The following is a 25,591-nucleotide window of genomic DNA, read 5'->3' on the forward strand; positions in this document are numbered from 1 at the left end:
CATAAAATGAAGCTGTCTGAATATGACCGTCTCCTTTGGTGCGTAGTGACTGAGAGGATTGGTGCATATGTCTGTCTCTCAAACAATTCCCAGAAAAACAATTTTTTTTTTTTTTATGAGTTGCAAGTGTTGAGTGCATTTACAGAATGTAGTTAATGCTTTTCGTAACACTGCGCAAATCCCATAGCAAAGTAGGGAAACATTTAAGGAGGTGCGGTCTCTGTTTTGTGTTGGTGCTTGTTTAAGTTTTCTTCTGAGAATAAGGTGCAAAGTGAATCCTGCCATCGTTTCAGACTAAGGTGTTGTTCACAGAAGGTCCTTTGCTTGGATCAAGAAGTTAGCCAACTTGGAAGCACATTAAAACCAATAAAAACCAAAAAATCCACCAGGAATATGCAAAAGAGGGAAGATTTTATGCGGCTGCCGAACAGATTACACATGAATTTCTCTTCTCACCCACAACCACACAATCAGTTCCTCTCTCTTAATTGATTCGAAAAACAAGGAATCACCCACTTAGATTGTTTGTCAGTCTTGGTTAGGTTAGGTATGCTACTGACCTCAAGAATAAAACAAAATTTTCAAATCCTCCCCAGGGTCATTTAAAAATCTGGCCAGATGTCACCAAGTAGCAAGATTAACACTATGAGCACACTGCACGCCAAATTTATTTTCACACCCAACGAAGCCTCCCAGTTTTGGCTGTATATCTGACAAGGACGAAGGGCCTCAATGAACGAAGCCCAAGAAATTGACAGTCAAGAAGCTCACACCAAGTCTTTGTATCCATTTTGCTGCACTCGGTTCAATCCGCCCTTATGGAGTGACTGCCTCTTATATGAATAAGGAGTTAGTTGCATGCAGCTGAAAAGTATTACATTTGTTGATATTCTCAGAATATTCCTAAAGAAAATTTCTTCCAGCTGCACAATGCACTGTCTGCTTAGCAAAACTAATAAATCCGGCCAAATTCATGCACATCAGTTAATTTTTTATTACCTTGATTTAAATTTGAGATAAAAGGAAGAGTCAAGCAAGCAACTTATGCTGGTGATTGAAAGACTCTTACGAGAATAAAATCAAAAGGAAGGGTTAATTGTATAAACTCGAACTACTGAGAGGAAATAAAAAAAAGGCTCAATAACAGAAATTTTTGAAAATTATGAAAACATCTATTTCACCCAAGTAAAGCATTGTTTTTAGGTGACGAGGAATTCAAGATATTAAGAGCTGCTAACAACACGGGTACACAAATAATCGAAGTAAAGAGCAACTCTGCTTCATTTTTGATATTTACAAAACTATGTAGTCCTCTTCAGTATCATATAGGAAGACCCCATGTCAAATATTACGATCTAATTCCGTCTATATATTTAATAAACTGGCCAGCAAACCTTCAATTGAGCCAAGTCGCCGAAATCTGCCAACTCTAGCGTGCGACGTGCGGCGCAATCGTCAGTGCAGTCAATGCGACGCAGTTGGAGCGGCCAACGTTGAGCCACTACGTCAGAGGCATGACTACGTCATTCTCATGTTTTGTTTGTTTTTACTTCTCAGAGCAAAATTGAACGATGACATCATGAGTTTCTCCTCCCGCTGTTGGCTCAACGGCGTCCATGTGATGACCGTAATGCGGATGAGCTAGTTTGTGCTGCCCTGCACGCGTATCGGTCCGTTTCTCTGCTCCCCCTCTCCTCTTTCATCTTCTTCCCTTCCCCCTCTCCCCCGGGCCATCCCGCGTCGCGTGTCCTGTACCTCGCACGTACGAACGTCACAAGACCACGTGGTTCGACGTGACGTGGCCATGACTCTGACGACTCGAGACCAACGTTGCATGACGCAACCGAAGTTTCGGTTTTGGTATCAGCTGTTGTTTAAATTAAGATTACACAAATATTATTCCATATTTCGAGAATCCGAAGACGTAGAGCTGTTTAGTAGTGCTTTGTGAAATGGAATCACATGTAAGCCTAAATTTTTCGGAATTGAGCGGAGTTGCCCTTTAATGAGTGCATTCAAAATAGGAATTCTGGAGCACTATAGTGTATGGGGAAATTTAAAAAAAAAAAAAAATGTTTCTGTGAATTTTTTTTCTTTTTTTTTAGGAATAAATTTGATTTGATTTTTACATTACATAAAATTTAGAGCAGACTACATGCACCAACTGCTAAAGTCACTGTATTCCGTCTCAGCTTATGTCCGTCTGCAGCGAAGCCTACAAACTATCTCAGCCAATACAGCTCTGTGAACATAGCACATGACATGCTCTCCAACTCGTCACTGCGCCCCCTCTCCAAAGTAATATAACAGTCACACGGCCTTGGATTGACTCTGATGGCTCGTAGCACCCTCTACGGTCGATTGTAAGGTGAAACGTACGGAGTATGGCACTGTTTTATACCAAGTAAGTTTATACTTAATTAGCCCAAGCAAAACATTACAAACACTAAAATAAAGTTAATGACCAACTGATTCATTTAGATTTTTTTTTTTTGTGGATAAGCAAACTGTGTATTGCATGTTTAACTTAAGGCAAACTGAATATAAGCTAAACAAACAATTGTGAAATCAAAATAATCATGTATTTAAGAACCAAAATAACACGGAAAAACAGGCAAGTTGGTGAATGTTCAGTGTCGCAAAAAAAAAACTCCAGACTGAGGAATATGCAGAGAGGGCACAGGAATGCAGAGTTTTTTAAAGATGTCTCTGTTATCCTGTTTTGTATTCCTTGGTCTCAAGTTCATAAGATATTAGACAGAGTATGCAAACTGACTTCTAGGAACTCTTATGTCTGCCTGGAAGGTCAAATTGATCAAAACTAAAACCCATTGCTTTTTTTTTTTTTTTTTTTTTTTTTTTTCAGCCAACAAATTAAACTAGAGGACACAGCCATGCTGGATGGGCTGAAATGGCACACATTTAAGTCAACCAATGCAAACTGACATATCACAGAGCACACTGTGTGGTGTGCGCTTTGCATACTGCACACACCGAACACGGCCTTGAAGTTATTTTATCGAATCGACTATCGGTAATCCAAATATTCACGAATAACAATACATTATATGCTCGAAGATAATACGAATGTGAACACCGCAAGCCGATCGCACAAGTTCCTCGTTTTATTTGTATTTTAATTTTTCGCAACGCGCCACACGACTACAACCGAACCAACACCATCGTCGGAATACAACCTTTGTGGACCAACCAATGATTCTGAGCATCACGCTCTCAGATGTGCTACGGAAAGACAAAAACTGGTTTGAAACGTTACGGTACAACTTCGCGAGACGTCAAATATGGAGCGTATAATCTTAATCGAGACAAACAAGCGCTATGCAGATCCACACTGCACCGAACCGTTCTGTCCCATATAAATAAATAAGAGAGACGGGCTAATCCACAGGAATGGGGATCAGTCAACGAAAGTTTCTGGTAGGACAACACGGCATGTTACCGGAGCAGTACGTAACCCTTTCTGCTGCAGCTGGAAAACAAAGGCAGCCCAACGAACCTACTTTCTCCTTATCAAATCGGGTCAAAGGTTTTCCCATTTAACACGAGTGCTAAGGATGGTTCACAAGACTCGAACAAAAGAAGGGGCGGAAACGCCTCGCGTTATCGATAGTCATAAACGCTCGGCAAGAATTCCAAGCATTTGCAAGCACGTAGCTCAAGGCACTTTCTAACGCGGTGCGAAGCGAATAGCTGCTGGCCTCATTCGGGGACACAAACACGCCGGCAGAGAGATTTAGAGCACTTCGAAAAAGCAGCTCCAACCGATCCAACGGACGTGCAGGGTAAATAAAAGCTGCACGCGATTGCAACGATAACACCAATCATTTCACTCAAGATCGAAAAAAAAAAATAAAATACCTGAGGCACATTGGCATTTGATCAGAGCATGGCCCCAAATACGACTTCAGATCGCCGTCCAGCTGAACGGGAATTATCTAAGGGTTTCCGACGCATTTAAAAGTTTCGTGCGTGCGTCGCACGTGGATGCTGCAAACGCGTGAAAGCGCGTCGAACGCGCAGGAACCACCGAAAAACGCTCCCGTCGAGGGTCAGTACCCTTGGCTCGCTCGAACCCAAACACTATCGATCGCTCGGTCTACGGCCACCGCCGACGGAATGGGGCGATCGGGAAGCGGCGATGCCGACCAGGATCACGTACCTTTTTCCATTATGATCCGCATTTACCGGTTCCTTCTGCGAAGGAATACCTCGGTCCTGTCAGTTTGCATATCACTTTCCTAAGCCTAACGTGACTGGCTGGCTGTCTCGTCGAAACCGAAAACTCAACATTCGCTGGGACCGAGCTCGCGTCTTCTTCGATGGCGTCGGGTGAAGGCATCAGGTTCAGCCTGTTTCGTTGGAACAGCACTTCACACAGCGTAGAAAGCCATCGTGTAATAAATCCGCACGGGAGTAACTTTGTGTAACACCACAAAATTGCAACACAACGTATGGACCCCCCTCACCTCGGTCAAGGCAACACGAGCGCACGCACGCACGCACACCGCGGTGCACACCGTGAGCAGCCTTCCCAACGCTTTCAGCTTAGTCATAGGTGTCGCGGCTGCTGATGTGCGGATGTGACCCGTGTTTCGGCGGTTTTTACGTTTTACAAACTCTTGTCGCCGAATTGAAACAAAAACAAGACGATTTTCGTTGTTTTTGGGCCGTGTAAACCTGTGGGGCTGAGCAAATCGCTGGATACGTTTTATTTTCGTTTTCCAAAACTGAAATTATGCTGGATATCTTGCATTATCTTGAACGCACCGTAACAGCGCACAAACATAAGTTGATTTGTAAGTCGTTCGAATTATTTCGTTATTTTGTTTTTAAAAGTTTTGGTTACAAATGCTAAGAGAAGTTTGATGCGATACGACGTTTGCATAAAAGTGACAACAGCTTACCAAGGTCTGAAACTGAGAGGTTTGGTTAGTCTTCTGCTAATGTTTCTAGGGAGCGCAAGCCGCCTCCTAATTCAAAAGTTTTGTTTGTTGTACTTATCTATTTACTCAAGTTGTGCCTTGCTTTTTTTTTTTTTTTTTTTCTTGCTTTTTAGTTTTTCTTTTTCGCTTTTTTCCCTTCGTCTATCTTCGGCCAAGCAGGCCAAGCGAAAGAAAGTGCCGGTGTTGCCGTGTGGCGGTATTTCTTGCGGTTTGGGATTGCTATTCAGAATTTTAAAAGTTTCTTGTTATCTTCGTTTAGCAGTAGTAACAACGAGAAAGTGATGGAAGCGCTGACGTTGGTATCCAGTAACAAGTGCTTTGGCGGTCTGCAAAAAGTGTACAGTCACTTTAGCTCAACGCTGAAATGCACCATGAAGTTTGCTATCTTTCTGCCTCCGAAGTCGGAGGCGGCTCCCGTTCCTCTGCTCTACTGGCTTTCCGGTGGGTAATGCGGTTGACTTTTTAACCGTTGTCACGCATAAAAACAAAATCCTGATAAGATTCTGTATTTCAGGACTGACCTGCACCGAACAGAACTTTATTCAGAAGGCTGGGGCCCAGAAATACGCCAGCGAACTGTCCCTGGCGATCGTTTGCCCCGATACCAGCCCACGTAGGTATACATTTTTGTCCCTTCGGGTACGAGATTCGGCCTTTCTGCGTTTCTCCCGGCTCTCCTGGGCCAAATAAGCTGTAAACATTTGTTTTCAAGATTTCCATATGACACGAAACCTGTTACGATTGCTATATACAAATACAGGCTCCACCGTTGACAAACACACACACACGTTAGAGAATAAGGAGGTGCAATGCACAGGCGCTGGAGGCGCAGGCAGTTCAGCATGTGCCTGGAACACCGTCGGACATGGCCTATCTCGGTCTTTATTACTACCTCGTAACAAAACCTTACCCTGGAACATTAATCAAACTTTTCTAGTCTATTTTTTGCTGTGACAATATTATTATTATTATTATTATTTGTTAAATGTTTATTGAGCGAACATGTCAACCGAACGCGTTGCTTTGCATATAGAGAGGAGTTTCGAAAAAGTGGAAGTCTAATCTCTGCGCATAAGAGGTGTGAGGTTGTGATCACGTGCGCCATGAAGCTCCGCCCTCACAGCTGTTGTTTGCTACCATCTTCGGCTGGTAGCAGCGTCTCGGCCACAAGTTCTTCGTTCGTTGTATCGCATCTGGTAGTTGGTAGTAAACAAAAGCAGCAAACCTTCCCAACTATTTTCACTCCCATTCCTCGAAAACCGTTCGAGTCCTTGCTTGTAAAGTACTTCGAAAAGAACATTGCTACGACTAGCTGACAATCCTGGAGTTCAGTGCCCCAATGCCTGACACCACTCCAACTTCTGCATAACCTTGCTCCGATCAGAGCATATAGAGGGTAGACACGAGGCCAGTAGCTTTTGTGTCTACCCGCTGTATCCTCCAGTCGGAGCACGGCACTGTGATGTCAGTACCCTCTGCTCAAGGAACAGATAAACTTGGCACCCCGATGCATAGTTGGGGCTAAAAATCTGTTCCTTTAAGTTTTGAGCTGCTTCTCGAATTGTAGAGATCATCAGTTTCAGAATTACATGTCACTAACTTGCCGTACCAAAAACCGCAGGTGGGTGCAACATCGAGGGAGAGGAGGACAGCTGGGACCTTGGCACTGGCGCCGGGTTCTATGTCGACGCGACGCAGGGAAAGTGGAAAGAGAACTACAAAATGTACTCTTATGTCACGAAAGAGGTGAAGCTACGTCGTTGCTCATACCCCTAAGAAGTTTGCCGGAACGCTAAACAACATTTTTTGTTGTTTGCACCGTCGTGAACAATATGAGCTGAAACAGTCTTTCAAGCTTCTTTGGCGCACCTGCAAGTTTTGAGAGAGCTGTGGTTTGAACAAGGAGTGCAATGTGAAGATGAGGTCCCAGACTTTGGGCTATTTGACAAATTGCAAGAGGATAGAGCTTGTGGGGACCGCAGATCGAGTGTTTCAGCTCGTATCCTCCACGGGGGTATCCCCTGGAAGTTTGCTAATGGGCGCCCTCCTCACTTTTCAAAGCTTCCATCTCTCATGGAGAACTTCCCAGTTGACACCAAGAGGCAGGGCATTTTTGGACACAGGTATGTCATATAGAGATGCTGTAGCGTGCAGTATGACGACGCTTGTGTCGAAACGCCCCAAAAAGCTCTAAAGATGCGACAGATAATTGGTTCACCTCAAATTGAAAGCAAATCTGGTGAAAATAAGGAGCAAGCTAACTTTCTGTGTGCGATGAAAAGAGTTGGAAAAATTGCTATTTTTAGAATGCGTGACCTGCGAAACTTGTGATCACAGGGAGGGGCAAGGAACCAAAGACGACCGTCCTTCCCAGACGGAAATGTTCGCACATCTCCCGCCGTGGCTAAGTAACGCCGTTTTTGCCGAGGTCACCATTGCCCAGGGGTCTGCAGAGACTACCGTAGAATACAGTTTGTAAGATCTGAGAAGATATGCCCAGTACATTGATATGTAAAATTCATGACCGCACAAGCGCCCATCCCCCCTTTTTCCAAGATTATCTCTAAATTTTGAGTGGTCAATTGCCCAATATTTTACAATAGTTTGTTTTTGAAGAAAAAAAAGTAAATCGGGCCAAAATAAGGGGTGGGTTATCTTTGGGGAGTGGGGCATCTCTCAGGATATTATGGTATGCTTTTATCATTTTTTATGCATCATCCTTTCTAATGAGGGGCTCGAAATAATTCTGACATTGTTATAAGCAACCATTCCTCATTAGTAGTCCGCAGATTTGATCTCGCAAACACTGCAAAACCTTAGGTCTAGGTAGTTATATGCAGTTCAAAAGCTTCCCGATAGACAATAATTAGCCTCTAGGGAAATCTGCGCCCAAACTTGCAAAAAGCATTTGGCTCCAATTTGCTTACAAGTGGAACCGACCATCCCACTGGCAGGTCAGTTTCTCAATGACTTTTCCAACTCAACTGCAGCATGGGCGGTCACGGCGCCCTCACCTGCGCCTTGAAGAATCCCGGCATGTACAAGAGCGTGTCTGCGTTCGCCCCAATCTGCAACCCCGTCAACTGCCCCTGGGGCAAGAAGGCCTTTTCCAACTATTTGGGCGATGACCAGAAGGCCTGGGAAGAGCACGACGCCACCTGCCTCGTCCAGAAGTACAGAGGCCCTCCCCTGATGCTCCTGGTTGACCAGGTGACCTTTTCTTCTAGTAGTCTGCCCGACTACAAAATAATAATAGTAGTAGTAGTAGTAGTTTTGTATTTCTCATCAATGATAAAGGGCAAGCCGGAGAAAAAAAAGCTGGAAAAAAGGAAACAGCTTGACGGTTCACCAGCCCCCAACAGTGGCAAAACAGACGGCAGCAAGAACAACAAAGAAATTATAAAAAAGGGAAAGCAAATAAAAAATTAAATACAGTGGCTTGACAGTCATTCATGGCTACATTTTTAGCATTGACAGCACAAATTTCACAGTTATTTAGCTAAGGTACAAATCATTACTTGTGAGGCTGTTGAGTACTAAATACGGTAGGGTGTGTTTGAGCATTTGTTTACCATAATTTGTTCTGTGAGAGATCATCTTCCAATACTCAGTGTGACGAGTGGGATACACCTGAATGTTTTTGGTCAGTGCTGAAAGTTCAGGTAGGAAGCGAGAATTGTTTTTTTCTTCGTTTTTAAAACTAATGCTCAACCTGTAATTGTATAAATTATGTGCAGTAATAATTGTAAGAACCAAACGTGACAATCGTATTCGTTTGGCATAAGGTCTGTCTGCCTTTGGGATGCGGCAATGCCGGTTTATGCCGTAGACGAAAATTATAGCCAGTAGTCGTGGGTCTTCAACGTGCATCGCGCAGTAGCGATACGCGACTGCATGCCAGTACGACTCTTCTCCAGATCGAAGCTTGCAGGGGTGGGAATCGAACCCAGGACCCCTGGGTTCTGCGGTGCAAGGTTTCGCTCCATATACTCCGAGCTGCGGTGTGCCAACGTGCTCGGCCACCAATCCCCCTGTACCAAGACCTCACGTTTGTCTCTCTGTACAACGAAGACCGTAAAATACGGGGCAAGCACTTGCCCAAAATATGGAGATAATCATAAAAAACTGGAGGATGGGTTTAAGTGGACACACCTTCTGAACCCTTGACTTAAAATTAACGAAATCTACAGGGTAGGCTGGTAGTTATGCTAGAGGGTGCGTAACACAATTTCAGGCCTGTCGGTTAAGTGCGAAGGAAATTAGGGCAGCTTCTATCAGCAACACGCCTACATTGTTTAGTTACTCTATCGTCGGAAAACTATCACAATATTGAAGATTTTTATTCGCTAGAAATTAGCAGAATTCCTAGGAGGTGTGGCTATGGAATGATTTTTGTATTGTCATTTATTTCTATCATAAGACACATTTTGTGTCTTAGACAAAATGTCAAAATTTTTATAAAAGACATCCATAAAGTGACAAAAAAATTTAGCCACATTTCTTATTAAATTTCAGTCAGGAAAAATGAAGAACGAGCCTTCCCTGTATTGCCATTATGAAACGATAGATTGATTAAAATGTAGTTTATACCAAAAAAGTGGAACAGAGAAAAACTCAATCGAAGTGCTCCAAACCTACCTTTTCTTTAGCTTCGGTGGACAGAAAATATTTTATAAAAAATTAACTATGCAGTGTAAACTACGGTAGTGAAATTTTCTGGGAATACTCTCTAGGTGTTGGTGGATTTAAGTATGCAAGTTTTCAAAATCAATGTTTTTTTGCAGAATTTTTTTTTTTTTTTTTTGTTAGTGTCTTCCTTTAATTAGGAGCAAACATACCGAGGGGATACAGAAGAATCACTGGGCATGCGACAGGATGGGCTTCACCGCTTTGCACTTGTGGTCTTGGAGAAGTGGCGGATGTTGGGATGTACCTCAGTTAGCTACTATGTGGATTCAGAAGTTTGCTCAATATGTCCAAGCTTTTTTTTTTACGTTTTGAAAGTAGTTGGCGAGTGCTTATTGCAATGTGGGCGCACGCTGTTCCTTTTATTAGCTCTCACTTAGAAATCGAGTACGTGCTCATTGCCTTTTGTTTTGTTTCGACAGTGTGTACGCACGAGACATTGATGTGTAATCGAAGGTAGAAAGCTTGTGCTGGGGGTGGACTTTCTAATGATAGCTAATAATCTTTGTTTGCACGGTAAAGTTCTGCCCACTCATCAACGTGCAAGGCTAAACAGAAAGGTTAGCACTTTTACGCAAGTGTGCCTGGTATCCGGCTACTGCATTTTTTTACCCGCCATCGACTGCAGAACACCAAGTAATTTTGTGGGTTTCCACGTGAAAACAAAACAGATGAAAAGTCTGGGAGGGTGCGAGTGCTACCTTTGAGTTTGCAAAATCCAGGCTCGCAGGCTGGTTTTCGTGGTGGCTCTTTTATATGCTCAATTATCCAAATATCAGTCCCAGGATTGAAGTTTGTACAAAATACTGCAACTTCTTTTTGCTACTTTTCAGATGTAGTATGCTACTATACTTGAAATGGCACGATTGTTTTCATCTTGTTTCCATTCTCTGTTCAGGGAACGGAAGACGGTTTCCTGAAAGACCAACAGTTGCTTCCGGAAAGTCTTTTGGAGGCCAGCCAGAAAAACGGTGTTGGGATCACGCTCAGAATGCAAGAGGTGAGTAAGCAGACACAGCAGAGTCTTCAAACAAAAAAAACACTGGTTTATTCCTTTTCTAGGGGTACGACCACAGCTACTTTTTCATTGCAACATTCATTGAAGATCACCTCAAGCACCATGCAGCTGCCTTGTGAAAGCCACGTGGGATTGGTCTTATAATGCAAATGTGGACAATAATAATCCAGATAACATTCTGAATAAAAACAACAGCTGCGGCTGATATTGTGTCCTTTCCAAAAAAACGAAAAAGATACAATTGTAAATATTGTGTACCTCTGCAAGCCTTAGAAATTTAATCCTGGAGGTGCTAAAGCATAGAGGATCTTCACTCATAGCATATACCATGCATTATCTCTGATGTTAGAAATATTTCATCTTAGGAGCATGTAGCGTGCTTCCCCTGGAGTACTGAGTGGGGAATACACTTTGAAAAGAGCTGCCCTCTTGCAACCTTGACTGTGCTTACGAGTTCTTTTCGGGGATGCTCATGGTGATCTGGAACAAAAATGGCAGCCGGTATATTTCATACCCAAAGATATCAAACCTTTTCCTTCCGGCAGCATACCACTACACTCTCTGTACTGAAATATTGATTTCGATGTTGCAACCTCAAAAGTACTTTTGTCTTCCATCATTTACCTGTTAAGCTATCACAATCCAACTCATTAGCCTCTTTTCTGTTACCCAAATGTTTTAAGAGCATGTCTACCTTTAGCAATACTTTTGTTCAGGTTGGAGAGCAAAGTTTGCCTCAACTGTTTTGCTGCAATAGGGAACTCGGTAAAAGGACAAAACTTACCGTCTTGATCTCAACGTATTCATTGATCCCGGCATAGCCCCTAGAGGATATTAAGTGGACACTTAGATAATTGGCCCTCACAAAGGAATTGGGGCAGGCGATGGAGGAAGTTGCGCTACACTTACAGCTCTCTGCCATTGCCAGACATCTTGAAGCCACCAAAAGGAGTCTGCGGCGTGGTCGCATCGTAGCAGTTGATCCTAGGGTAAAAGGTTTCTAATTAAGCACTAAATTCCACGAAAAATGGAGTTGAATGAACTTGTACCATACTGAACCACAGCATAAAATTGTTGCTAATGCAACGCCTGAAGTAGAGCCTTGGAAGGGTTTGAAACTTCCAAAAAAATCAACTGGGAAAAGATAAGCCTATTTTTGCACATAACAGAGGCCCCCTTTTCACCGCACAGAAATGCCTTTGTACTCTGAGGCTTTGCAAGTCTGCAGCTTGGCTTGAGAATTCACAGGTTACGAATTATGCTCTCAAAATCGAAGTCAAGTTGTACCATGAACAGAAAGCTAGAGCGTTCTCAAAAGGCATGTGCATAAATGTGCTTGGAAGAATCCACTGTATGGTCGTACAAAGTCATGGCAAAGTTGTTCACGCACCGGTGGGATGCATGAACAAAAACGTTGGGAACAAAATAGACATCAGACCATTCTGTTTTGACCGCTTTCGTTTCTCTTGTTCCGGAGAGCATGAACAGGCGTCTCCCAGCACGAGCTCTTCGCATTCCTAGCACTACAGTGGCATCTTGTTATCAGCTATTCTTTTTTTCCCAAACCGCGTGCAGTGGGCATTGGATAGTATGAAAGCACTAAGCATAGCGCGGGTTGTTAACGCTGTGGCGTAGCTGAGTGGCAACGCCTCCGCTTCGCATGCAGCGGGCCCAAGTTCTATTCCGCAGGCAGCAGGCAATCTTTGTCAAGGATTTGGCAACATCGACGACGGACGCCCCACAACGCCCGTTACTACGACAACAACAGACGTCACTTTTCGTGCTGGGAAGAGCCCGTAACAGCTATCGCCATTAAAAGCAATTTTTCCTCCGTGCGCCACTGCATTGCTGGAAAGTAGCACCCACGAGGGCACTGCTGTGGGTGTCGATCTATCATAATGCATCCGTGCAGAAAATGGAGTTCGCTCGACGGAGCTAAGATTACTGGGTGTATCAAACTTGAGGTATATTCTGCATTATCCGGAAACATGCAAAAAATATCTTGCGCTACAGTACTTGGTTCAAACGTCAAGTCGATTGCACCAACCTTTTAGAATTTATAAATATTTGCGCGTATCTGTTTCTTTTTTTTTTCATTTAGTTGCACTATTGTCACTGCCAGAGTGGTAACAATAGGGCGGTCCTTTAGTCATCTCGCCTTCGCTGCACACTCCCTACCCTCGACGACGCTTTGGAGTCCTGCGAGCTTTAAAAAGACAACGAGCGCGTGCTGGAGGCAAGGCATTCCAAAAAGTCGCCCTGCCGTTCGATGCTGTCAGCTACTGCCGCAGCCTTACTGCGGCATCATACAAAAAAATGTTGTCGTTAGGCCCTTGGGGCGGGCACACTGCGCTCCCTCACCAGACGGATCCAGCCTGGACAGCCTGAGCAAACATCATGGCCTTGTCGATGTCCTTGGTGAGCACTCCGGATCCGAGCCCGTACGTGGTGGCGTTGCAGCGCTCTATGACCTCATCGAGCGTCTTGAACTTGAGGATCTGCTGCACGGGTCCGAAGATCTCCTCCTGAGCGATGCGCATGTCGTCACGCACGTCCGAGAACACGGTTGGCTGGACGAAGAAGCCATTACACCCCCGCATGGCGTCGCCCCCGCACTCCACCTTGGCCCCTTGGTCCTTGCCGGACTTGAGCAAGTCCAGGATTTTGGAGTACTGCTCCTTGTCAATCTGCGTGGGTCGAGAGAGGTCGGAATCTGAGAGATGGCGCCATTCGAGGAGCGGAGTAATGGTGGCGAAGGTTTGTGTGCAGCATCAGTGCACGACGTCGCTGCGCAAGTAAGCTGCTGGATGACAATAGAGATGGTGGGACATCAAGGTACAAGTACCGGGTGTTTTGGGTAAGAAAACCGCACATGTCTTGTAACAAAAACACTAGACATTGCCGAACACTCTGTCTCCTCCTAAATGTAGCACTATTGGTTGGGTTCCGATGTCTGGGTATATCACGAGTGACCGTTGTTTACGATTTTTCTGAAATTCCCCATTAGAAAATAGCAACCAACAAAGCTCGTGAATACATAGGACGAATGGTGTGTCTGCTTCCACTAACAGGCACTATTTTTAGTTGAAAGCTTTTGAAGGTCGCTTATATCTTTGGAATTGGACGGTGGTAGGTTCTAAAACTTTTGGCAGCTGGTCCCAACCGCTAGTGCCACATTTGTTTGCAAACAGAGCATTTGCCAATGCATAGTTTATTTTTGCGGAGAGAAAAACCCCGAATTTTCTTTTCTCCCAGACACCCGGTACATTGTCTATGTTACGCCATTTCTCTCTTGGCACAGTGACGCAGAATTGGGGGAAGGTGCAAATGCTATTTTTTTGTGACGCCAACCTGAGGTCCCTGGACGGTTTTCTCGTCAAATGGGTCCCCGACCACTCGTGCCTGGGCCAAGGCCCTGGCCTTGGCCACGAAGGCGTCGTAGATGCCCTCCTGGACAAAGGTCCTGGTCCCGGCGCAGCAACACTGGCCCATGTTGGCAAACACCGCTCCGTGAGCAATCTCGGCAGCCTGGTCCACTGCAGGGTCAAGATCGGAGTATCCGTGGGCAACGGGCAGAACGAAAAAAATTGCAACTGCATTTCAATCTCAATTAAATCCTCGTATGCAGAATCGCATTTTACAAGGAACGTGGCGGATACCGACGTCCTGTCTGGCACACGCTCCTCCCTGTCGGCCACCTCTTCTAGTACACTGGTGTAAAGCAGTGAAGCCCCTTCTGCAATTTTTTTGCACTCAAACCTAATAAGCGGCCATCCCCCAGTTTCTAAAGATTATGTCCAAAAATATTGAGCAAGTGCTTGCTTGGTAGTTTACAGTAATTGCTATCAAATGAACAAGGAAAATATATATGTAAAGCGAGTTGGGACTCGACTTCACTTACAGTCAGCATCGTCAAAGACAACCAGAGGGCTCTTGCCACCCATCTCCAGCGTGACTCGCTTGGTGTTTGATTTTCCGGCAGCCTCTTGGATGAGTTTTCCAACCTGAAGTAGAACGTGGACATTTCATCTACGCAAAATTTGGAGAACTGAAACATGCAAAACTGTTTCAGAACTGGAAAACCTCCGAGGCTTGGTCTCTCTACTAAATGAGACCACCGAAATAAGCCAGTCTCAAACCTTCTCCAAGAAAGCAGAATATCATGACGAATGCTTGTACCCTCCTCTTACTCCCTACGTTTCAACAAACCATAAATGAACGACAAATGTCAAGACTTGATACAGCACGGTTGTTTGCAGCTCTTTTGACAATGTGTCTACAACGTTAATTCTATTCCCGGGCTCACTACTGATATACTTCTTTTGTAACCACTATCATATATGCACAGCTTGCACCAAGGCATGGAGTCTGGCTAGTTGGTTTAGCATAGCTCGAGTGAAAAAACAGCTCGCACACATGACAGCCATGTGACGAGACCGGTCGCAAGGATCCGATGTCAAACATGCCTTGTAACAAACTCCTTTGATATTCGAAATGAGTTTGCTGTACCATTAGTTCCTTATAGTGAACTTGGAGCGAGCCTCGTATAAAACTATCATTGTCCCCTACGAACAGGGTGTCCCAAGAAATAAATTTGCAAGGTTTTTTAATTGCAAAAATAAACTAACCATCGCCGAACGCTGATTCTCCGCCCAAATATGGGGCTAGCAGTCCAACCCAGGTGCCAAAGTTTCATCACTAACCGTTATCTTGCTCAAAAGTTTTAAATTATTTTCCGAAATTTTTTAAAGGAAAATGGCGGCCAACCGAGATCTCTAGTACATTGAGCTCTATGGTGCTAATTACCGAAAACAGGCGAAACTCGTCCCCATTTTTCTGTTGAATGTATCATAAAATCACCCATAACTAGTGCTACATTTGGGTGGAGAATGGGCATCCTGCAATGCATAATTTCTTTTTTTTTTTTTTTTTTGCGGTGAAGAAAATTTTTTTAAATTTCTTGAGGGGACAACTTGTACTTGCTGTGGTTTCTCATAACCAGCGGTGCTCTTATATAACTCGGTTGCACTGTACTCCGTCCAAACAAACTGAGGCTACCGCAGAAAGCCCACTCACTTCAGTGGAGCCCGTGAAGGCGACCTTGTCGACATGCGGGTGCGCTGCAATGGCTGCCCCGGCAGTGGGTCCGTAGCCCGGAATGACGTTCACCACTCCAGGGGGAAAGCCGGCTTCCTTGATGAGGCTGGCACAGTACAGGGCGGTCAGGGGGGTCTGCTCAGCAGGCTTGAGCACCACAACGTTGCCGGTGGTTAGTGCAGGTCCCAGCTTCCAGCAGACCATCAGCACGGGATAGTTCCACTGGAACATTAAGACGTGTGAAGGAAAGGTCCATTCGGCATCGCGCAGACTTTAAAGCATCGAATAACCTGGCACAAGTTGCTCGATTATGTGTAGTGCATTATATTCAGCACCTGCACAAGCTGGCAGTTGCAGTTCCCTTGTGCACAAAACACCTTTAGTGAAATTGAAACAGGTATCAGTTGTGTAGCCGAGGGGGGGACTTGTGGAACTACAGCCCCTCCCCCCCCCCCCCCACCATACCCCCCCACAAGTATGAAGAGATTGCCACCAGTACTGTAGTTAAATCTCTGTGGTTTTATAAATGTAGATCACACAACCAATCTTTCCAGAGTAGGACATTAACCTAAAAGCACAAAATACTCACTGGAATAATCTGGCCACACACACCAATTGCCTCGTGCCTCGTGAAGCTCACATAATTCCCATCTGCAAAACCAAACAAGTTTTTCTGTCAAAATTTTAACAAGTATCTTTCAGATAGAAAGCACCGATTGGATATGGATAGGCACTTCATTATTACGTGATGGTTCAACTGAAGTGCCATTCTCTACATGCACCAAGCAACCTTAGAGTTCTAGTTTAGTAGGCTAGAACCAGGGCCGTAACCAGGGGGGGGGTTAGGGGGTTCTGACCCCCCCCGAAAGTTTTTTCTGGGTACGGCCCTGGTCGGTGCACTTGCAGCCAGCCGATTTTAATCTCCACCTCTGCGCACGCGCAGTGGCACCGGTCGGCTACCGGGTACCAAACCGGGACCGGTTCTTCGGTTTGCTATAACTATCCATTATATGCCACAGATGCACATGATTCATAGGCAAAAATAAGACAAAATGGCCGCCGTTGTCCCCGAAAACCCCCCCCGAAATTTTTTTCTGGGTACGGCCCTGGCTAGAACACTAAGGTGCTAGTAGGCTAGAACACTAGGGACACATCTGCAACATTCAACAGATTGTTGTTATTGAGACAACCAGGTTTGTGCAACTAAAACGAGTAGTAAGGTGTGAATAGTAGACGGCCGAATATTCTCTAATTGAATAGTTGGTTTCACTACTGCTGCACCATGCTCAAATGAAAACCTAGCTAAACTTTGTGAAGGTTGCTCCCAAGCTTCCAGTTGTCCATTTATTATCTAATTTTAATATATAAATGTGTATGAATTGTCCTCAGAAAGTCTAATGCCTTGGGATGGCAAGTAAAAAATGGATTTGACGTCAAATTAAACTTGTATAGGCCCAGCTATACTTTATTGAGTGGATTTACAAATCTTGCTATATGCAAATATTTTTTCTTCAATCTTGAATTTAAAGAAAAAAAAAGTATCTCAAATGATGAATGCAGGTTGTCGGAGCATCTCAGCCTAACATAATCTATGACATACAGCTAGCTACAGCTTAATTTTGAAAATTTTACGGCGATGTAGATATCAGTATTCACAAAGTTTCTATTTATTTTTAAATACACCAGGCATGCACATGCACCATCCTGCTTTGAATATGTGCTTTTCTCCCAAGCACGCAATTGCGGTATTCATGAATTTCCAAGTGTTGATCTTGACGGTTACCCCGAAAATTTATGCTTCTTACCGAGCACCGGTGCATCGTGGAGAAGCTCCGCAGAGGAGCTCAGCAAGTGTCGCTTTTCCGCAGTGTGCCCGTGCTCCATAAGAAGCGTGCTCAGTGGGGCTAACTTGCAGTGATCAACACTCAAAAATTATGAATATCGCAGTTCATCTTGAAGCGAATATCGAATAATGTATTATTCAAAACTACCTATTCAAAATTTTGAATATTTACACAACGCTAGAAATGAGTAACGCATTTCACATATGTGCACACTAGTGTATGTAAAGCAAGGGAAACAGCATACCAGTGGGAATGGTCTTCCCGTGAACCTTGTCGCTCCACCCTGCGTAGTAGCGGATGCAGTCGATTGAGCAGTCCATGTCGAACAAAGCCTCTTCGTAGGGCTTTCCATTGTTGAGGACCTCCAGGCTCTGTCAAGGGAAAGCAAGTCTCTTTTCTACAATTCCAGGCTCAAAGGGACCAGAATCGGTCCCGTTGAGCTGAGAGTTTTTTCAAAATATTTTATTCACCGCGGCTACACTCTACCGAGTCTCCGTCGCTATGCAAGCACCTTAACCGGGGTTTGAACCCACTAAGTGGGTATCCACAGGTGATCACTTTGCCTTGGAGTTGCTGATGCAGCCATTGATGTAGAAACGTCCCCCATTTACAAAATAATCCTCGTTTTAGAAGTATATAGGAACCACCGTGGGAAATGCCCAAGATAAATTAAAGTTCCCAGTGAAGTCCACTTGGCACACTTCTGAAAAAATATTCATCAGAATTTTACCAACCATGCTCATTATCTTTGCCCTTGTGTAGGGGGACTGACGCAGCCAACAACTGCTTCCAGTGGTTGTCCTTCCAGAAAGCCTTCCACTCTTTCCACTTTAGCAGAGCAAATGCTGGAGAGGCTGAAACTCCCATTTGTGGCTAGCAGAGAGCTGCTTTATGCGAGGGCTTGGCCTGCTATCCTTTAAGCCCTTTCACACTCTTGCATTTGTTTAGAACAGAGTTCTCATGATCCCTTACAATGAGAAAACACCCTGGCACCATCTCTGAGGTGACCATGGAACTGCATTTCACTTGAACGTTTTGTAGTATTTAACAGATCAGATGTATGTACTATCTATGAGATATGGTTGTTTATAACATTGTCAAATGTTTCTCAAGCCAAAAAAGAAAACATAATGGGGAGGAGGGGGGGGGGGGGGGGGGGGGGGCAAATGTTCTATGGCTACTTGATAGATCGTGCCAGTGTGTTACCTCTTAAGAGGTTTTAAAGGGGCACTGACACATCAAAATCATATTTTTTTTTATTATCCGAAACGATTGAAAACGATGCCGGGACATTACCCTCAAAATTTGAGATTTGGGAATTCAGTATTCGTGAAGTAAAAAAACAATTTCCAAATGCCGAATTCGAAGTTCCCGCGCGATCGGCGCCGGTGCCTTGACGTCAAAAATTACGGAGACCTGAGAGTAGACTTCCTTTCACCACTCCCTGCTGTTGCCATGGCGACCCAAAGCGAGGAGGAAAGGAGCGAGCGCCCGGCGTTGCGGCGGACCGGTTTTGAGCGGTGTCGCCTGTTTTCCGTTGGAGGATACAAATCCAGGAGACGGCACCACAACGAACCCCCGATTTTTGGTATTTCAAAAAGAAGGGCCGTAGTGCGTTCGCAATTGCGTTAAAAAACATGTTTTAGAATTGCCGTAATTAAATGTTATAGAGATGTCGCCTACAAAGCTTAAATTTCCTGATTTTTGACGTCACCGATCAAAAGAAGCGAGGAGGCGAGAGGCGGGAAAATCAAACGCCAAAAATAGAAAGGCGCGCGCGCGCGCGGGAAAATTTTTTTTCGCGATGCGGTTTTTTTTGCGTGTTTATGACTGCAACTTGCATCGTTTTAGACAATAAAAATAAATACGACCTTTGGGGTGTCAGTGCCCCTTTAAGGTACACGGTTCTAAGCAGTCGCAAGTGTGTTGGCCAGCCTTTAACCTGCAGCAGACCACAGCTTAAACTTTCTCTGCAGTACAAGCTCCACCCCTGTCTCTTCTCAAGCTCCGAGTTATGCTGAAGAGGTGCACGTACGGCCAAGTACTCCTTGTCCCTCTCGATGAGGTCGGCAAACCGGTTGAGCAGTCGGCCTCGCTTGGAGGCGTCCATCGTTCGCCATGCTGACCCCCTCTTGAATGCCCCCTGGGCTGCCTTCACGGCCCTGTCGACGTCCGCCTGTCACCGAAAGTGCAAGGATGACGTCAGGGGTGTGCAATCCTGAGAGGTCTGGGGGCAGTGCCTGCATACCTTATCGCCTTCCTGCACCTGGGCAATGACTGCACCGGTCGCAGGGTTCAGAACAGGAAACGTCTTCTTGCTGGCGCTGTCCACAAACTCGTTGTTGATGAAGAGCTGTTTTCAGTTTGAGAAGAAGGAAGGGGCAAGAGATTTTATTGACTGTCTAAGGGTGACAGGCACTTGCACAATTAACTGCACTTTTTTTTTTTATTTTAGCAACAAAAATTAAGTTATATTAACAGAGAAGTATATTTCACACATAAATGTTTGATTGCAGTTGAATGGTCTCATTTGACCTTAAAAACGGAGGTGTTATCTATATAATTACAAAAAAACCAAAAGCTAAGGTCATACAAGGTACAGTACAAACAAAAGCCAAGCCGCTGGCCGGAGTGTCCTTATTTTACACTGGCCATGGGGTTTTTCGTAATTATGTACCAATTTACGCCAGTTCGTTTGCACACTTCTATTTTTTGTTCAGCGTCATCTATTTTGAAGGGCCACTATTTGAGATCATTCATTTTATTATTTTTATTGTGAAAACATGGAAATGTGTATCATTAATCAGGATCTATAGCCAGTGGCTCGTCCTCCTTTCAAAACAAAATACAATATGAATAGACAATTCAGTGCATGTGCACACACAAAAAATACAAAATAAAACACTTGACGTTTTTTAAACATTGATATACTCAATATATATAGGGTGTCTGAAATAATAAGGCTCTATCTAAATGGGGCTGTAAAAATCGGCGTCTGCACGTAGCAATCAACTTTTAGAGCGCAGCTCTTAGGGGCCCGTTCCCGGCTTAAGCGGCGTCGCCGTCGGCGTAACCAAGGTCATCCCAAGGTCACTTGACCCCTCCCCCAGGGTCACGTGACACCCAAGGTCACGTGACCCCCGATGACGTCATCAGTGACGTCACCGGCATCCGCATTGTCAGCATCACTGATGACGTCATCAGTGACGTCACCGGCATCGGCATCATCACTGATGACGTCACCGGCATCGTCATCGTCACTGATGACCTTCACCGGCATCCGCATCGTCATTGTCATCATCACTGATGACGTCATCAGTGACGTCACCGGCATCCGCATCGTCATCATCGTTGATGACGTCATCAGGACGTCACTGATGACGTCACGGGCATCCGCATCGTCATTGCCATCATCACTGATGACGTCACCGGCATCCGCATCGTCATTGTCATCACTGATGACGTCATCAGTGACGTCACTGATGACGTCATCGGTATCCGCATCGTCATCGTTACTGATGACGTCATCGGCATCGTCACGTGACCCCCACCCAAGGTCACTTGACCCCCCCCCCCCAGTACCCTTCCCTCCTCCTCCTCATGAGCTGCGCTCCAATTCGGCGTTACAGGGAGTTGTAAACGGCTTTCACTTTTTTGGAAAGTATTTCACAGGTTGGTTTTATCTTGCAAAATTACCGAGTGTAGCTCCCTTTCTGTAAAAAATGGACCAAAACAATTTGCTATGGTCAATGGCGAACGACGACGCTGCTGAGTTGAGTGGCGGGGCGTGTTTGGCGCAAATATTAATAGATGGCGCCAGGGGCGGTCCAGAACTTTGTTTTGGGGGGAGGGGGGGGCGGGAAAATTTGTAAGGATACTATTCTCCCATTCTTTCTGTGTACCGGGGGGTCCACCCATGTCCATTTGCCCTCCGAGAAAGAGGGGAAAAGGGGAGGGGTCGATAATGTTTGGGGGGGTGGGGGGGGGGGGGGGGTCGCCCCCTTCTTGGATCCACCCCTGGAGGCCGCAACCTCCTTATTGAGACCATTGAGACTGCTCGCGACGACCGTGGTATATAAAAATGAACATAGTTTTATTTACTTTTTTTTTTGTCAAACCCTTTTTAAGTTATTTTATTATTTAATATTATATGCAACATATTATAAATTGCACTTTTTGGATTATCACTGACTGGTTGATAGGGCAGCAAGTGCAGAGAAAATAATAGGCTTCTGAAACAAAACAAAAAACAGGGAAAACGCAGAATGGCCGTTTTTCGTGGCCGAGCTGGGAAAAACAATGCGGAGTGCAAATCGTCTGCTTCTTGCGCAGGAGTGGCGGTGACGTCAGAACGACGCCGAGCTCTGATTGGAAGGATTGTGGGTAGATTTCAATGCTAGAATATGCAGCTCGGCCCTCCTGCTCGGCCACGACTCGCGTGGTCCGTAAACTTATCTGACCGACTGTACCTTTGGTTTAAACATAAATGCGGACAATAAAAGCAAATATCTAAGATTAAAAAAAAAAAAAAAAAGTAAAAAGCGGTTGCGTAACGACGGCGCGACGTCTGCTTTCTTTCGCTGGTCGGCTACACCGATTCCGACCCGCGACAACAGCCCAGGGCGCTGTGACGTAGACCTATGCCAAGCCGCCGCCACGTCACAGCGTGCGCGCAAGTTGCCACGGACACTGCCGCGCGGCGCCCATTTTTGACGCTCATGTGTTCCCTGCTTTATTCCGACACCGCCCCCGACGCCACCCATCAATACGTGCTCCGAAAAAAGAAATAAAAACACGACTAAAAAGAAAAAAAGGCCCTAAGTTTAGAGTTGTATTGCCGTATGCTCCAAACGCGCCGCGCCACTCGACTCGGTCGTCTGCGTCGCCGTCCTCCGTGGATCCTGGCGTGTTTCTAGAGATTTCCCCTCTAAATTTAACGGGGAAATTGATTTGGTGTTGAGGTCATGTGGCATCAATTTTTCTGCTAAATTTAGCGGGGAGGAGGGGAAGTTATGGGAGAAGAGAAGAGGGTCCTCCGAAACCATGTCCGTACCCTCCCCTCTTCAAGAGCTGCGCTCTAGTTTCGCATTACAGATTTGTAAACGTCCTTCATTTTTTGGCTCCAATTTTACAGAAAGGGAGCTACGCTTTGTAACTTTGCAAGATAAAGCCGACTTGTAAAATACACCTTTGACGAAAAGTTTAGAAGCGCCAATCCGTACGGCCCATTTCAGATCGAGACTCGTTATTTTAGACACCTATTTATTATCTACGAACATAATCCACACACACAATGATCGTCTTTTTATGGCGCAGACTATCAACGCACCCTGTATAAAACCACAAATTATAATAACGCGTGGCCTTTTTCGCTCTTAAAAACAAGACTACAAAAAAAAAAAAAAAAAGACGCTGCGACACGCTCTTTTTTATGAGAAGTCGATGGGCGTGTCGATGGAGTTCGCGCTGCAGTTCAATTCCCCACTTTTGCCCATTTCGATCTGGATGAGCATCGTACCGGCGTGTACTGCATTACTGCACTGGCCGAATTTCTTATACACTTAAAAAGACACCCTTTGAGGCTGACTAAGTTCCGGCTGTATGCATTTTTCTTAGATATCTCAGAAAATGGGATGTGACGTAAGTATATAGATTCGCAGCTCGATCCGCGTTTGATGCGCCGACTTTTCGCGACCGTACATGAAAACAAAACGAAAACCCCCGCTTACCTGCGTGTACTTGATGGGCGGGTTCCTGTTGGGCGCCATTTTTAACCGCACGATAGCAGACGACGCGCCAAGCTCAATAAAGTAGCAGACGGTATCGTCGCCAGATGCGATGCAATACGAGTCCCGCGTAGAGGGGAGCTGAAGATTCGCCTCGGGGCCGAAATAAAACACACACGGCGGCTCTGACCCAGCCGAGCAAGTCAATTAGCCGACTGAAGACTGAAGAACCGAGCCGATAGAGACCGCGGAATCTGCTTCTGTAGCGAAATGTTTCTGATTGGACCAGAGAGCGCGCGTGCTCACGTGACCGCGGCACGTGACCTCGGAGTGTATTAAAAGTAAAACAACCTTATCCTATTTCGGGCAGTAAAAACACGGAGAAAAAAAAAGAGAGAGAGAAGAAAAGTGCCAGTAAAGGTAAAAGGCGATGAGATAAGGCGGAGAGGAACGCACGTTCAACAGAGCGCCTGATAACAGATACAAGCGATGTCTGAAGAGCGCACTGTCTGGGAGGTCGCGTCTATGAAACGCTGGCGCGCATGTGTCGCCCGTCAGATCGTTATGTTTCTTTTTTGTCAATAAGCACGTGGCCTGCGCTGAGCGAACTGCCCTTTCGTATTGGCAAGGACGAAGGAAACTGCTGCTTTCGAAATGAAAAGGGAAGAGGAATGCCGAGGCTGGACGCCCGGGGAACTAATTTGCCTTCTTGACCGCCCCGTCGGCGCAAACGGCACAAATGACGCTAAATCGTCTTTTTATGCGCGACGACTGTTCAGTTTCCGCTGCGCGCAAGGTCTTGTTTTGTTCTCTCGGTCGTTCGCTTCCTGTCATACTAGTTTTGTTCACAAACAGCGAACAATTTCTGGCACCACCTGGCGGAAAACGGTGTTCGAGGATTCCCAGGTTGAAACAATGCAGGGCAGAGCGGCAATGCAGGGCAGAGCGGCAATGCAGAGCAGAGCGGACGCTGGAGAGGAGGCGACTTCCTCTTTAGCGTTCGTTCTGTTAAAGCAAGTGGGAGGGGTTTCCTGAACTCTTCTTGGTCGGGGGAGTGCCCTCGCGGTACGTCTTCACGCGTGTATTTATACCAAAACCTCCTGAACCAGCGATTTGTAGTTTACCCTTTGGCCCCCAAGTTTGTTCTAAGACGTTTCTTCGTTCCTTCCTAACGCGCACATTGTTTGATATGTATGAAAAAAAAAGAAAAAACGAAGATTACGGACACGCAGAAGGGGACAAGCACAAAACGTCGTCAGCTCGCCTGGTTACTTACTCTCGAACCCGGTTTCCTGCCAGGTGGCGCCAGTTATTTCTAAAATGGTGAATTGCGCCTGCGGGATGCCCGCCGCATCCCACGTGACTTCTGCGACGGGACACCACCGCTGTTTGCGATTCGCAAGTACACCGTACCGCAAGGCACATTTGTGCAGTAATATATGTCTTCGATTCTTTTTGGCGTGAAAAGTTGCAAATCCAGTTCTTTGCAAATTCCTTCTTTTTTTTTTTTTTTTTTTTTTTTTTTTTTTTTAAAGCGGAGCGGTGGGGCGCGTTTTTTGGCGCGCGTCCTTGCGAGATAGCGCGGCCGCGATACTGGCCGATTAGGAAATATGCCCTTGACGGCAAACTGGCACGCGACGACGTCCTCTGAAGTCGCGTACATGTGTGCAAAAACATGTACGGGTCCGCCCTCCGGCGCAATCACACACCCTTTCCTTTGACACGCGTGCTTGCGTGTGCATACATAAATGCCAACCGAACTTCGTAAAATGTACGAATTTCGTCTTTACGGACGCATGAACGTAAATAGCTCCATGTGGTCATTGTGGCATACGTTTGCCATAAAAAAACACTATATATATATATATATATATATATATATATATATATATATATATATATATATATATATAAATATATATATATAATACTGCTCTCTGTTGACAGCTGTGGAATCCTGCACAATGTGACAATGTCGGACTAAAACCTCAACGTCACGGCACACTGGAGAAAGCACACCTACAGAAAAATGTGATGAGCGCAGTGACGTTGCACTTTCGGCGCTGTTTGATTCGCTCGTCGGCTGGATTAGCGTTGACCGCGCTCTGACGTTCGACGCAGTTGTTCCGCCATTGTGCAGTGGGGTCTAATCATATTTTCGCAAATTCGCGGTTTTTACGGAAAAACGTCGAAATAACAAATAAAAGAAACCTAAAAAAAGTAAAGACCGGTCGTGTTTCAGCGCTTTTATCGCGT

General features: G+C 45.3%; 3 protein-coding genes across 4 annotated transcripts in view; 1 reads left to right on the forward strand and 2 right to left on the reverse strand.

Annotated features, from left to right (window-relative positions):
* Nucleotides 1-4,557, reverse strand: part of LOC8041867 (nuclear hormone receptor FTZ-F1 beta) — a 56,035-nt gene extending 51,478 nt beyond the window's left edge. The window contains exon 1 of the mRNA XM_042292432.1: nt 4,181-4,557. The gene's annotated coding sequence lies outside the window, so the exon portion shown is untranslated. The remainder of the gene's footprint in view (nt 1-4,180) is intronic.
* A 369-nt stretch (nt 4,558-4,926) lies between these two features.
* On the forward strand, nt 4,927-10,902 carry LOC8041866 (S-formylglutathione hydrolase). The gene is made up of 7 exons (XM_002415039.5): nt 4,927-5,405; nt 5,479-5,577; nt 6,586-6,710; nt 7,026-7,087; nt 7,955-8,174; nt 10,549-10,650; nt 10,713-10,902. Exons 1-7 carry the CDS (start codon nt 5,246-5,248, stop codon nt 10,785-10,787), a joined length of 843 nt encoding a protein of 280 aa, XP_002415084.4. The 5' UTR covers nt 4,927-5,245; the 3' UTR covers nt 10,788-10,902.
* LOC8041877 (aldehyde dehydrogenase, mitochondrial) lies at nt 10,679-23,956 on the reverse strand. 2 transcript variants are annotated; one of them, XM_002415038.5, is made up of 12 exons: nt 23,339-23,956; nt 19,858-19,962; nt 19,645-19,785; nt 17,854-17,980; nt 16,355-16,416; nt 15,745-15,987; nt 14,570-14,672; nt 14,020-14,204; nt 13,030-13,355; nt 11,578-11,652; nt 11,453-11,492; nt 10,679-11,148 (listed from the first exon to the last, which is right to left on the reverse strand). In XM_002415038.5, exons 1-12 carry the CDS (start codon nt 23,375-23,377, stop codon nt 11,116-11,118), a joined length of 1,479 nt encoding a protein of 492 aa, XP_002415083.2. In that variant the 5' UTR covers nt 23,378-23,956; the 3' UTR covers nt 10,679-11,115. The 2 variants fall into 2 exon arrangements, with proteins under 2 accessions (XP_002415083.2, XP_042148367.1); XM_042292433.1 differs by lacking the exon at nt 10,679-11,148 and having other exon boundaries at nt 11,390-11,492; nt 23,339-23,604.
* Between the last annotated feature and the right edge of the window lie 1,635 nt (nt 23,957-25,591).

The sequence above is a fragment of the Ixodes scapularis genome, unplaced genomic scaffold (genome assembly GCF_016920785.2).
Source record: "Ixodes scapularis isolate PalLabHiFi unplaced genomic scaffold, ASM1692078v2 PGA_scaffold3__209_contigs__length_174095766, whole genome shotgun sequence".
Lineage (NCBI taxonomy): Eukaryota > Metazoa > Arthropoda > Arachnida > Ixodida > Ixodidae > Ixodes > Ixodes scapularis.

Bases quoted from the DNA above. Each gene is read 5' to 3' on its own strand.
- LOC8041866 (XM_002415039.5), top strand. From the start codon at position 5,246: ATGGAAGCGCTGACGTTGGTATCCAGTAACAAGTGCTTTGGCGGTCTG. The intron at 5,578-6,585 runs GTAGGTATACAT...CAAAAACCGCAG, and splicing joins TTGCCCCGATACCAGCCCAC to GTGGGTGCAACATCGAGGGA. The intron at 10,651-10,712 runs GTGAGTAAGCAG...TTCCTTTTCTAG, and splicing joins TCACGCTCAGAATGCAAGAG to GGGTACGACCACAGCTACTT.
- LOC8041877 (XM_042292433.1), bottom strand. From the start codon at position 23,377: ATGGCGCCCAACAGGAACCCGCCCATCAAGTACACGCAG. The intron at 17,981-19,644 runs GTACGTGCACCT...TTCCCTTGACAG, and splicing joins GGGACAAGGAGTACTTGGCC to AGCCTGGAGGTCCTCAACAA. The intron at 14,205-14,569 runs GTAAGTGAAGTC...TTGACCCTGCAG, and splicing joins TGTCTTTGACGATGCTGACT to TGGACCAGGCTGCCGAGATT.